At 38.8% G+C, this 12,738-nt stretch overlaps 1 protein-coding gene across 4 annotated transcripts in view; it reads right to left on the bottom strand.

The window, feature by feature from the left end:
* The window catches only part of FRY (furry homolog (Drosophila)), a 79,172-nt gene that overhangs the window by 34,518 nt on the left and 31,916 nt on the right, over positions 1-12,738 (bottom strand). For 2 of the 4 annotated variants that reach the window (XM_008579355.1, XM_008579357.1), the window contains exons 16-20: positions 10,120-10,128; positions 6,711-6,911; positions 5,994-6,155; positions 3,061-3,227; positions 1,280-1,469 (exon numbers count right to left, since the gene is read on the bottom strand). In XM_008579355.1, the coding sequence (XP_008577577.1) occupies positions 1,280-1,469; positions 3,061-3,227; positions 5,994-6,155; positions 6,711-6,911; positions 10,120-10,128 (729 nt within the window). The remainder of the gene's footprint in view (positions 1-1,279; positions 1,470-3,060; positions 3,228-5,993; positions 6,156-6,710; positions 6,912-10,119; positions 10,129-12,738) is intronic. The other 2 variants (XM_008579359.1, XM_008579356.1) reach the window with 2 other exon arrangements.

The raw sequence follows: 12,738 nt of genomic DNA, 5'->3' as shown, positions 1-12,738 counted from the left end.
TTTTTTTTTTTTTTTTTTTTGACCAGTAAGGGGATCACAACCCTCAGCACGATGTGGTCTGCCCCTCGCTCAGCCAGTGAGCGGGAACCGGTCTGTATGTGGGATCCGAACCCTCGGCGGGAGCAGCGGGGGCCATAATAGGTGTCACTTAAAGTGAATTGAAACAGTTGAGAGCGAGCACCGCACATAAGATGCCGAGTTAGAAACCACAGCCATCCGTACCATTGGTATATAATTCCCTAGAAATAGATTAGATTATGAGAAAGGTGTCCAGGCTAAAAAACAGTTTGCTTTTATTAGCTAAAAATATATGTTCCTGAATTTGAAATTATTTAAGGTAGATGATTTCAGTGTGTCTATTCTTCTGCTCACTGGAATAACAGATGAATAGGGCCGGCCCCGTGGCTCACTCGGGAGAGTGCAGCACTGGTAGCGCCGAGGCTGTGGGTTCAGATCCTATATAGGGATGGCCGGTGCGCTCACTGGCTGAGCGTGGTGCAGACCACATCGTGCTGAGGGTTGTGATCTCCTTACCAGTCAGAAAAATAAGTAACCTTACAGAGGCAGATGTTACATTGGCCTGATTCTTAAGGACTACGAAGGAGGAGGCATTTTCCCACATTGTCAAAAGGAATGCAGAATGCACAGCAACCCTGCTGTGACACCAAGAATGACCTTTCACCTGTCCAGAAGCAACCGAGGGAGTAAGAAAATGTTCACAACCACGGCTTCATGTGAAGGAATTCACCAGGGAAGGGGGAGGTGAAAGACAAGGAAAAGAACATTACAAACAATGAAGAGAAAGAGAGATGAAGGAGGCGTCTAAGGGGAAAGATGAGACGGAGGATAGGCTTGGTAGAAGATACCCCTTAATGGTCCCTATGTCATTGCTGCCTTGGATTGATTGATGCTGCAATAAAGGCCAGAATGGCAGAGTGGAAGGTTCTTCGTGGCAANGCGGGAGCGCCACCGTGCTTCCCAAGCGGCGCACTTATCCAGTGCGCCACCGGGCTGGCCCCGAACAGAAGAAATTTTGAAATCAGGAAATTTAGAACAGTACAATCCCAGAACCAAACAACAGCTCCTTCTTAAATCAGAAGCACGCTGTAAGTGAACCATTGTGCAGTCTATGCATGTATTGAAACGACATACTGTACCCCACAAATATGTACAAGGAAATGTTAAAATATTTTGAATTAAAAATAACCCAAAAAACAAAAAGAAGCTCCCTGGCTCCCCTACGAGAGCAGGTCCCATAAACTTCCGGTGAGCACCCTACCTTGAACAAAGAAGAGAACACGTGAAAGGTGTACACAGCACAGGAGCCATCCGAGTCGCACATGAGCTGGTTGAGGTGGCTGCGCCATGCCTCCTCGGCGTCGTCACAGGCCGTGGGCTGGAAGGCAGCCAGGATGGCCGAGAAGAAGGGCGAGGGGGGCGGAGAGACGCCCCTGTCGCCTTCTCCAAAGCTGGGAAAAATGAAAGCAACCGTGTCAAGAAACAATGTCCTTCTCATCCATCACCAGGTTTTATAAATTCTGTACATTGATAAGGTTGGCCAAATCTTGCTTATCTTCAAAGCGTACAAGGCCTGACTGTCAGTACAGGCAGGGAGCTGCTTCTGTCTGCTCTTCCCTTTGAGGTGGCTTTGGGGACTTGGCTTTCATTCAGGGGTCTCCAAGAGTCCTTTTGATTCTAGGAAATAATTTTTACCTGATGCCTTTATACAGATTCAGTACCTCTTTCAGCCTCCAGCAAGTGCCTGTCACTTTCCTAGAGGCCGTGCCCCAGACAGAACAAACATGAGCTCCTATGCTTTGGCACTTTCATTCCCCTACTTTATACAGATTCAGTACCTCTTTCAGCCTCCAGCAAGTGCCTGTCACTTTCCTAGAGGCCATGCCCCAGACAGAACAAACATGAGCTCCTATGCTTCGGCACTTTCATTCCCCTTCATTTTTTATTATGAAAAATTATAATAAGAATTTTGAATATTCCTTAATTTCTCCTTTATGGAGGGAGAGTATTTTTAAAAATAAAATATAGATGAATTTATTTAATAATATGGATGGGGACTATATTTTTTTCATTTTTACTTTTAATTGACATAATAATTGTACATATTTATGGGATACAATGTGATGTTTTGGTCCATGTGTACAATGTATAATAAATTGGTAATTAGCATATCCATCACCTCAAGAGTTTCTTTGTAGTGGGAGCATACAAGATCCTCTCTTGTAGCTATTTAGAGATATACAGTACCTTAAGGAGGGCCAGTACTAAGGAATACATATGCATAAGTGCCCGGGAGACAAGTGTGGAGGGAGGAAAGGAAACAAGGAAAGAGAAATGTGGGGTGAGAGGGAAAGAGGGGTAGGAGGGAAGGAGAGACAATGAATGAAAAGTGAAAAATCAGATTCTTCTCTAGGAACTGCCTCAACCTTTCCCTCTGAAGGGCAGGTACTGCTCACCATAACAGAAGGCCTTTGTCTAGCCACATCAGAAGCTTTTACTTAGCTCTTATTTTCAACTTTCAGAATAATGATTTTAGGATCTTAATTTTATTCTCCAGAAGTAAATTGGTAGCGTTATTATTTGTGATTCATTCTAGATGCCGTACTAGTCCAACCTGTGGTGTTTTTATCTCTTCCTCTTCATATTTTTTTCTATTCATATATCTCACTAGTCTCAGAAATATCAGCCATTAGGCTGAAAGACAGTCATTTAGAAGAGTAGGTATATAACGTATAAAGAGACTGTTGTGTCTTTTAACCCCAAATGGAAAAACACTCACTTCCAAGGCTTGCCAAATCTTGCTTATCTTCCAAGCTTACAAGGCCTGTCCCCAGGCCCTTCTTTGGCTTTTCCACACAAGGCCCTACACTGGGGTTGGATGATTCCAGTGCAGTGAGAGCCCACCAAGTTATATGTCACTTTGGATTCCTTTATTAGGAAGCCCCAGCAGTGCAGGTGTGACATTGAACTTGAATTCATGTGAATGCAACACAATGTGCCACATACACTCACACCTCTCATTTCCGCCATGGGTTCCGTTACCTTGCAAGAGTAAACTGGTCCAGGGCTCGATTGCCTTTTTCCTCTGCCTCAGTCATATCCAGGCTGAAGCTGTCACTGCATTCAAAAGCTGCTGGGAGTTCATTGATGGAACTGGAAAGATCATCCTCATGCACGGTGGTGTCCTCCTCCTCCTGGACAGCTTCAGCCTGGAGGAATTAATGAGAAGAGTCCCCTCAATATGTAAGACTATAAACAGCAAAATCTGATCAACTAAAGAAAAAAATAAAAGAGACAAATGCTGAGAGTGTTTTCTAGCTACAATAAATCAGTTTCTAGAATGCACTTGCGAATTCTCTGAAGTGCTGTTCATTCCTTATCTTCTTTTCAGTCTCTTCCACAATAGACCCCAAAGAGGCTCTCAGTAGATTATAATATTTGACCCATGCTTATGAGACATAAATGCTAAACTTGGAAAAGACCACAGAGACCCCCTGGTCCACCCTTCACATTCTACAGATGAAGAAATGATGCTCCACATGGGAAATGGACTTGCCTAATAACAGGTCAATAATCAGAGTCGGTACTGGGACAAGAAGCACCCCCTTCGGATTCAGAAATCCTTCCAGTACAATCCCAGCCTTCTAAAGCAAGCTTATCCAGTGTTAATTCTCCAATATAGGGTCCCTTTACCAATGAAAACTACAATGTAGAATCATCAGTGCCTGGCATAGTAGATGCTCAGGAAACGTCCGTAGTGTGCATGAGTGATCCAGAGTTCTTCACTGAGCCTGCTGGGTTGACAGTCCTTTCTGCATTGAAAATCCTCTATGATCCACTTACATATATACTTTACTTTTGAGAACACTCTTGAAGATAACAGATATGAGCGTGTGCTCTCACCTTGCTGCAAAATGTGGAATGAGCAGTAAAATGAAAAAGCTCTAGGGCAGGCAGAACCAGGATCAGTGAGAGGCAGGAAAGAGACATAGCAAGTAAAATGGAAAAAGAGGCTGGGCTTGAACCTGGGCCAGGGGGAAATCATCTGGAGAACTGATTGTTATTTATGAGAGGAAGGAAGGCAACTGGATTACAGATCAGAAGAGGAGAGGAAGAAAATACATGTACACGTTTCAGTGAGTCATTTTCTTAAAAACAAAGTCAAGGCAAAACAGAAATGTATATGAATTAGAGCCTTATCATGGGTTAACATCTGGCCACTCATTAAGTATATACTATTTTGAATTTAGGATTAACAGGAAAAATTAACAAGAACGTTAAAGATATGTTAGGGAAACAGGATATCTCATGTCTTTGGAGGAATTGCTTGTAAATACCGAGTTTACAGAGGCTTATCCATATCTACTTCTTTCTGCTTTTTAAAACTACAGTGGTGCCAGTGACGCTGCCCACTGGTGACTGGTCTAGGTTCTTAGTGTATATTAACTTAATCTATTCAGGAAGGGCTGAGTTCTTATATAAATATCTTTTTTTTCTTTGTAACATCACAGACATTGCTCAAGTGAAAAACAGGGTAACTCCTCAGAAATGAGAATAAACCGTTCCTCAATAGAATTAAATGATTTCTACCACTTACATAGTGCTTTCTATGAGACAACTATATGTTTTAGCATTCAAAATAGAAAAATGGAGAAAATGACTACACAACACTAAGAAATATCAAATGCTAATAACTTCATATACAGGAGGGTACTTCAGAAAGTCCATGGAAAAACAGAATTTAAAATATGAACCTTTCCATGAACTTTTGGAAGTACCCTTGTATTTTGTGGTGGTGTTTCCATGAAATTTAATTTCTTAATCTTAAGATTCTGACATTTTAACCTAGACAAGGTCTTATTTCTGGGCTTTTTTTTTTTTTTTTTTTTTTTTTTTGCTATAAACTGGCTCTGTTAACTCCAAGAATCCTGATCACAGTTCCTTTGCAATGGGGGAAATCTTACAAATAATTCTTATTTATGCTTCAATATTTTAAGGTAATTGCAGTTTGGTCATTGCCCTTGGCTTAAAGTACACAGATTTTTCTAGATCTCAGATCTGTTTTTAGTACACTGTAAAACAATACAGAATAGCCAGTATTATATTTTTCCATTAGAAGTGTCAGAAAGAAAATACGTTTATAACATTTTTTCTATTTTGTTCTCTCTTTCAGACTTACACAATCATAACCAAACTCTAGATAAAGAAAGCTTTCTCTATCCTAACATAAGGAAATAACATTCTATACTGATGGGCATATATGTGGGCATAGAGTGTGAGTGGATAGTTTTATGAACAGGGTATTTTCTGGAAATTTTGATAAAATAAACTTTAAATGAAATATATACTGTTAGATTATTTTATTTTTAAAGCCAGCCTTTAAAAATAAGGAAATCATATTATTGGTTAACTCTCCCCTCATAGAATCTGGCTGAGAGAGTTTTGTGCAAATCTGGCATAATACTGTGATTGATATTAAAAATTTTGATAGTATGCCAAAGGGTGAGCATTGAATCAATGCACAAATTGTGTAATTCCTACAAACTGTATAATTCCTACATAGGAAAAAATTCCCCCAAATACATGCATACACCCACACCTCACTTAGCATATTGTTTTATAAAAGTCATGACAAAGAGCAGCAGTTTCCCAGTCACAGTGGTCTCAGACATACGCCAGTTTGTTCTGCCATCCATCAGCAGTGCTCATGCAAGATGTTCCATTTTAAAAAGACCTCAAATCAAATCTCTTTCCACCAAGAAAAAGACGGCTGCTCAAGTGTGTGAGGTAAAACATCATCAAAACATGGGCACAAGTGCACACTTCAGTCTCTTCAAAAAAGTCAGAAAGAAAAAAAAAAAGTCAGAAAGACAAAGATTGTCCTTCTACTTTTGACCCCCGAAAGATTTTCAGGAAATTGGAAATGATTTTTTTTTTTAAGGAATCTACAACTATAATTGCCAAAATCTCTTCACCTTTGAACCCTCAGTAATCTGCAGATTATTCATATCGGGCAAAGAAGTGTCAAAGCTAGCCATTCTGCTGTGAAAGGAGTGAGGGTCAGCGGGAGCCGAGTCACAGACCGTGGTGAGTAATTCCATGGGATTAGTCTCCTCAGAGGGGGAGAGGGTCATGATCTGTTTAAAAAGCAAAGGAAATAAAACATAGTATGAAGTTCCCATTCTTTAAAAGCTCTAATTATTCTTTACCTAAGACTACAAACCACTGTTCTCTAGTTGTTGATTGATAGGTATTAATTTTTTAACATCCCTATTTCACCGTTACTGTACCTTAAATGTAGTTGCTGGCAACCTCATACTAGGGTGCAGCCTTCTAAAACACCCATACCTGTATTTTCAGATAACCACCTCAAAATGTCTATCATGTCTCCTAAAACTTTAGGTGTCTGAGGGATTTTAAAATAGATTCCAGCACAATAAAAGTTATTTGGGAAGAATCTAGACGTTAACAGATTTGATGGCTTTCAGGGTGTATAAACATAACCCCAGCACTTGTTTCCATTTATAACCTACAGAGAGGAGCATTAGGTTACAATCAGACACCACCTGACAGTTCAAATTTTAGTTCAGCAGAGGTGGAAAGTTTCTTTAGCTACAACTGGAAATTGCACTCCAGCATTAATTCCAAAAAATAAGCCTCCCAATTCCTACAGTGAGAGAGTTGCTACTTACTAGGTCTGAGTGCTCCAGGATCTGGCTGGCTGTGAGGTCCTCCTCCTCAGATGACTCATCAGAGTCCTCACGGTTCATTTTATTTAGGCTGGGAGTACTTCCTGAAAGTTGGTGCTCCTCCAGAATCTGCATATCACACTTGTCCAGGCTGTCCAGAGAACGCCTGCGCACTCCCCAGTTGAAATTGTCCATGCTCTCACCCTGAAATCACACCATCAGCTGGGTTTTTATGCCCAAATCCTCCTGCAGCACACTTTCACACATTCAATTAATCACAGCTTAGAAACAAATACTGTCATTAGGAACCCTCAGGCCCTCATCTACTTTGGTACTGAAACTTCTGTTTACCTGATGGGAAAAGTAGTAAAAGCATGCTATTTTCACGTAAATGCATATGAAGTCATAGGTAGGAGTGATTAAATACTTTTCTTTGGCATGGTGGGTAATTATTACATTTTTTAAAAGTTGATTTTGGTAAACCCTATAAACTATGTTTTCAAAACATTGCAATTAATAGACCACTAATATTAAACAACTTCAAAAGAGGTGTGTCTCCCCCACCCCCTGCCAGCCCCTGTTTAGTACTGATTTCAGAAGGAAAAAAAGTAGGAGCTATGCTTGTAGCACATTCCAGAATCCTTTGGGTATTAAGTAGAAGAGCATTAGGTAAACATTCCAGCCTGTTTCCGCTACAGCATTTTTCAAAGATAAAATGCAAAGTTAAAGAATATCAGAGAGCAGCTGGGCAAAGTCTGATGGATCATGCACTACACAGAGGCCAGAGCAGCAACGGCTTTGCTTTTGCTTTAGGCTCATCTTTAAATAGTTGTCCCAACATGGAAAATAGTTAATTTCCTGGGCCTTAAATGTGCTCAGTCCCAAGTATTATTGCCGACTTGTACATTTTGACTCACTGAGAACTGGCCTAAGCGGCCATGTGTTTATAAAAGCTTTTAGTTGTATTTCAGACTTTTTCTACAGACCATCAGATATTAAAGAAGTTTATTTGACTAACATAAAATTTTTTTTCTAGAAATTAATTTGGGTTTTATTTTTCTCTCCACTAAGATAGAAAGAAAAACATTGTCCAGCCCACAGATAAGCAAATTTTAACCTAAATGAATAGATAAACTAGCACAGAAGCTCAGTCATTTATTGGTAATTTGAAACAATGCCTGATTGTTCACTGAAATAACTTTTTCTGATGAGTGAACAGCATAAAATAAGAGAGATGCAAATTACTGTTAAACTTAGCATTAATTGATTCTCCTTTGCTTGAAGGGTCTATTGTTTCTGGTTCCTAATGAGACAATGTTGCCATTCTCACAGATCTCTCATACAGGTTGAGCATCCCTAATCCAAAAATCTGAAATCTGAATGGTCCAAATTTTGAAACTTTTTCAGCAGACATGACGTTCAAAGGAAACACTCATTGGAGCATTTTGGATGTTCTGATTAGGGATGCTCAACTAATATGTATTCTGCTAATATTCCAAAATCTGAAACACTGCTGGTCCCAAGCATTTCAGATAAAGTATATTCATCCTGTGTAATAGATGCTTAGCTTTTCCAAAGAGTGTTTTGGCTATTCATGGTAGAAGGCAATGGGTAAGATATAGAAACCATTATCATTATTCAGCCCTATTTATGACATTTGCAATTGCAGTTAGGGCTGTCTGCTTATAAAGTGAAAGCAGATGTGGAATATGGTTTTTATATTCTGTATCTGTTGTTTTATCTGTATCTGTACCTTCAAGCTGTGTCTGTTTTATCTGTATCTGCTGTGATAAATCACAATCCCATAATTTTCTTTCCAGGTAGAAAAAGGCTAAGTGCTGTGTTAGGATTTAAAAATAGCTATTGCAGTGAAAAAAATGGGGAAAAAAAAAGTGAAAGATGTAGGAATTTGGGGAAGAAAAGGAAACTCCGATGTGTAAAAAAAGGAAAAAACAAAAATGAGAATGCTGTAAAGAGTCAAAAGAGAAGACTGAAAATTACAGGGAGAAATACATAAACATAAACTCACAGGACTAATTCTCTTGTACCAAATGAATGGATGGGTTGGATAAACTATCTTAAGCCACAATTTTGGAGGTTTCCTACACTGAACCTGTGATAGAACCGTGAGCCTGCAGAGCAATATAGACATCTACCGTAAGAGAAGCCACACCAGGTGTAGATTGCTGCTTCTGCTGATTGGGTGGCAGCTCTGGTGAAGACCTGAATCAATCAGCCATGAGAATAGGAAGGCAGGGAAAGCTGTTCTTGCAAGATTTAGATCTGGCTGTCTTGGCAGAGGATGCACTATCTCCCTTAGAGGCCAAGTGTTGAAATGGATTCCCTGGTGGTGGCTGAGGGGTTGAGATGGAGCAGTGCTGTGGTCCAGCCCCAGTTAAGGTCTATGGTGATTAACAGACAATCAGACTTTCTCAGCATGACACAGGAAAACTTCAACAGGGGCGTCACCCTGCATCCTTCCTCTCCCCCAATGTTAGGTTTGCATTTATGTTACATACAAAGTTAAAAGACAAAACAGTATTTTATTGATTATGCCAGGTTTTCTATGAGTAAGAAAATGTAGAGAATGGCTAACTATTCTAGATAGACAATTTGTATATGTCATTATCAAACTTAAAAACTACTCAAGATTTATACTGAGATGGGAAAGTACTAATGATTGGCCATGCTAGACATGTTGGAAATAATTCCTTGAAATAATTTTTTCATATGGGAACTCTGTCAAACAAGAATTGTTGCTGAACAAACTTGGGTGCACTGTGGTCAAAATATGTTTCCCCAAAAATAGCTACTTGGAGTAAGTCTGACATGACATAGAAATAGTGATACAGGTCAGTTTTCCAAGGATGATCCCGGTTTATGACTGTTGTCTAGGCATGATTATTATTGGCACCCCCTCTTACTTGCAAAAGGGCCTAGGTTTGGATGAAAATTTATATAGTCACCATACAAATATAGCTTCTAATTCGTGGAAGACAAAAGGATTGGACTGGAAGTGTACATGGTGTATCATTAGATGCAGGTTGTTGATTTCACTTTTAATAAAAGAATATAACAACAAAACCCATCCAGTTGTACAACTGCCTAATCAGAAATTATAGGATTTTCATAGATCATATTTAAAAACTCACTTTCTCTCGAGATATAATCATGCAATTTACAAAATTAGACATATTAAAAAAATTTTTTAAAATCTTGTATTTATATTTTAGAAAATATTTCCATATGGCCAAGAAAAATACCTCTTATATCACACACACCTAAATGGAAATATGCACGCAATAAGCATACATATGCTGGAAGAGAGGAAAAAAGCAATTATGTTGTTATAAACTTGCAATGATGCAAAACATCTACTAGCATATATGAATTAAAAATAGCATCATCTTACCTGAAGTTCCTGGGTAGCAGATTGAATAGACAGAAAAACAAATAAAAGGTCTATGTAAAATAATTATATTAAAGATATTGAAGTACATTTATCTTAGTTTAACACAACCACCAATAATGCTAACAACATATACTGCAGTAGATGCAACTTTTAAAAAAGGTAAATATACACTAACCCCAAAGAGAAAAATCAGTATTAAATATCAGAAATTCCAAATTTCTTGGTGGGTGATGTAGCTGGGATAACAAATCATAAATACAGTCTGTGGAGTAACTTTCTACTTCAGTGACAACTTTGGTCTCCTCAACACGTTTTTTTTGGAATGCCTAAATATGTATTTGTGAGAAAACTGTTAAATGTCATGGGAAAACAAATGAAGGTCATCAGCTGGGAAAAAAGGTGGCATCACTTGATACTGCTCCCAAAGATAAAAGTGTTTGTGATCATGATCTGTTTGCTGCTGATGTGCAGTAAATAGCAAAGACCCAGCAGCTTTTAGAGACTGAAAAGTTCAAGGGCAAACCCTTACAGATATTATTCAATAGATTCTGAGATTATTTAATGGAAAGGAACAGAGATGACAAGTCTTTCCTTTTTTGACAGCTGTGTTTTGAGAAGCCAAATATGTTTAATTTTCTCTGATGAGGATATACTAAAATTATTCTCCAGTGTCAGTACAAGGGGACTAACATTTAGAATGCCAACTATGTGCCTGACACTATACCAGAAGCTATACATAGGTTATTTTATTGAATCCTCATATGTACTCTGCAGCCAGGTATCATTATACCCATTTAATAGATGAAGAAGCAGAAGTCAAGAGGAAATTGCATCCATGCGTAATGTCATACAGCTAGGTCAGTGGCAGAGTTGAAATTCAGACTTGGACCTGCTGGACTCCCAAGTCCAAGCATTTTTACTCTACCACTCTAAGCACATTAGACTCCCTTATAATTTTATTGAGTAGCAGCAAAACATTCTCAAATGGTTTATTTTACTTGGACTCTCAAATAAAATTTTTTATTTTATTTACACTCTTACCCCCTTGGGTTTCTTATAAAATCTTATTCATAAAAGAAAATAATCACTGTGATTTTTTAGTTGTTGGCTAGGACAATAGAGAGAAGACAAGAAGGAAGGTATGGTATTCATTATTTATTGTCCCTGAAAAACATTAGTGTAATATTTATTTTTAAGTGATGGGCTTCTCAGATTTTTCCCTCTTTTATTTTGATAGAAATTAAATTTGTTAGTTGTTCTGAAATTGTGCCTGATTCCTCTGCTTTGTATCATTCCTACTAGGTCATTTCACATAATATTTTTCTCTGGCTGAGCCAGGAAAATGATGCCTCTCTTGCTTCATCAGTTTCTCCCTTCCTAGTTTAATTTCCAAAATTAAGAAGGTGCCCAAGCTTGAATTCTAACCTAAGAACAAACATTAGGTCAGTTGCCAGATCAGGGAGCTAATCTTCTGACATTTGCTGAGCTCTAAGCCCCAGCTCAGAGACATTTTGAAAGTATTCAAAACAGCTGTATTTTGCTTTAGATTTTTAAAACATTCCTCACTGCATTTAGTGAATGTTTTCTCTATCACTAATTATGGATAACAGAAAGCTGCAATACTTTTTTAGTGATTCTGGAACAATTCAAGCTGAAAATTAAGCTGGCACTTATTTTAAAGATGCCTTACAGTCAGTGCCTTTATACTCTTTAAGGACAGGGTCTGCTAAACTTGTATTCCAGGGAAAGAATTGGTGAAGAAAATGTTCCTTATTCTGAGGACATGATTCTCTGCTGCTGGCACACACATCCAGGGTAGTCATGGGCCAGGGAGGATGAGAGCTGATAGCTCTTTGGCCTCAACTAAACATAAGCAGGTTGGTCAGCAATAATATCCTTTTAGGGAGGGTAAGCAGCTACTTGAAGCATCATTTCCATTTTAGTTAAGGTAAGGAGGTGCCTAACCACCACAAGACGTGATCAACTTTGAATCTGGGCCTCCATTTTAATTGTAAGACTAGCAGAAAGCCCTTTGGGAAACACAGTGCACTTAGTTAAATGAGAGCTGATGTATGCTGAGCAGCACTGAGAGCAGGCTCAGTACCAGGCTTACCTGCATAAGCCAATCTCACTTCAGTGAACTGAGTTTTATCCCATGAGGCAAAAGACTGCCTCTCAGCTGGAAAATGCCCCTAAGCTATTGAAATGAAGGTGACTGATCGGAGTGATGCTCTTCCTTCCAACCCCAGTCTTCAAAAACATGATTCATAGTGGAAAGCATCTGATTACCATGATTATCATTCAAAATTAATGAATCTGCATTTGCCTGTTGAGACTTGAATTCAGCTGCTCCAGGTGTCTGGAATGCTAGCCACCAACCTAAAGCACAGCAAAGAGCTCTCTCTCATGTGTGTTATATTTTAAGTTCTAATGATTTCATCAAACACGGCACAAAAATAATGGAGCCCTCAGGCTCTGATCTCATGTTGTAGCAGGCAAACTTTTAAGTAACTGAATTAGAGCAACTTCATGTCTACTATAATTAAATGCTTAGCATATTTTACGCAGGTACCAATGAAAAGGCTCAGAATTGAAATGCTTTTGTGATTTTTTTTTTTT

This window comes from Galeopterus variegatus, unplaced genomic scaffold (genome assembly GCF_000696425.1).
Source record: "Galeopterus variegatus unplaced genomic scaffold, G_variegatus-3.0.2 Scaffold1866, whole genome shotgun sequence".
In the NCBI taxonomy this organism is placed as follows: Eukaryota; Metazoa; Chordata; class Mammalia; order Dermoptera; family Cynocephalidae; genus Galeopterus; species Galeopterus variegatus.
This window is presented reverse-complemented; position numbering and strand designations above follow the sequence as displayed.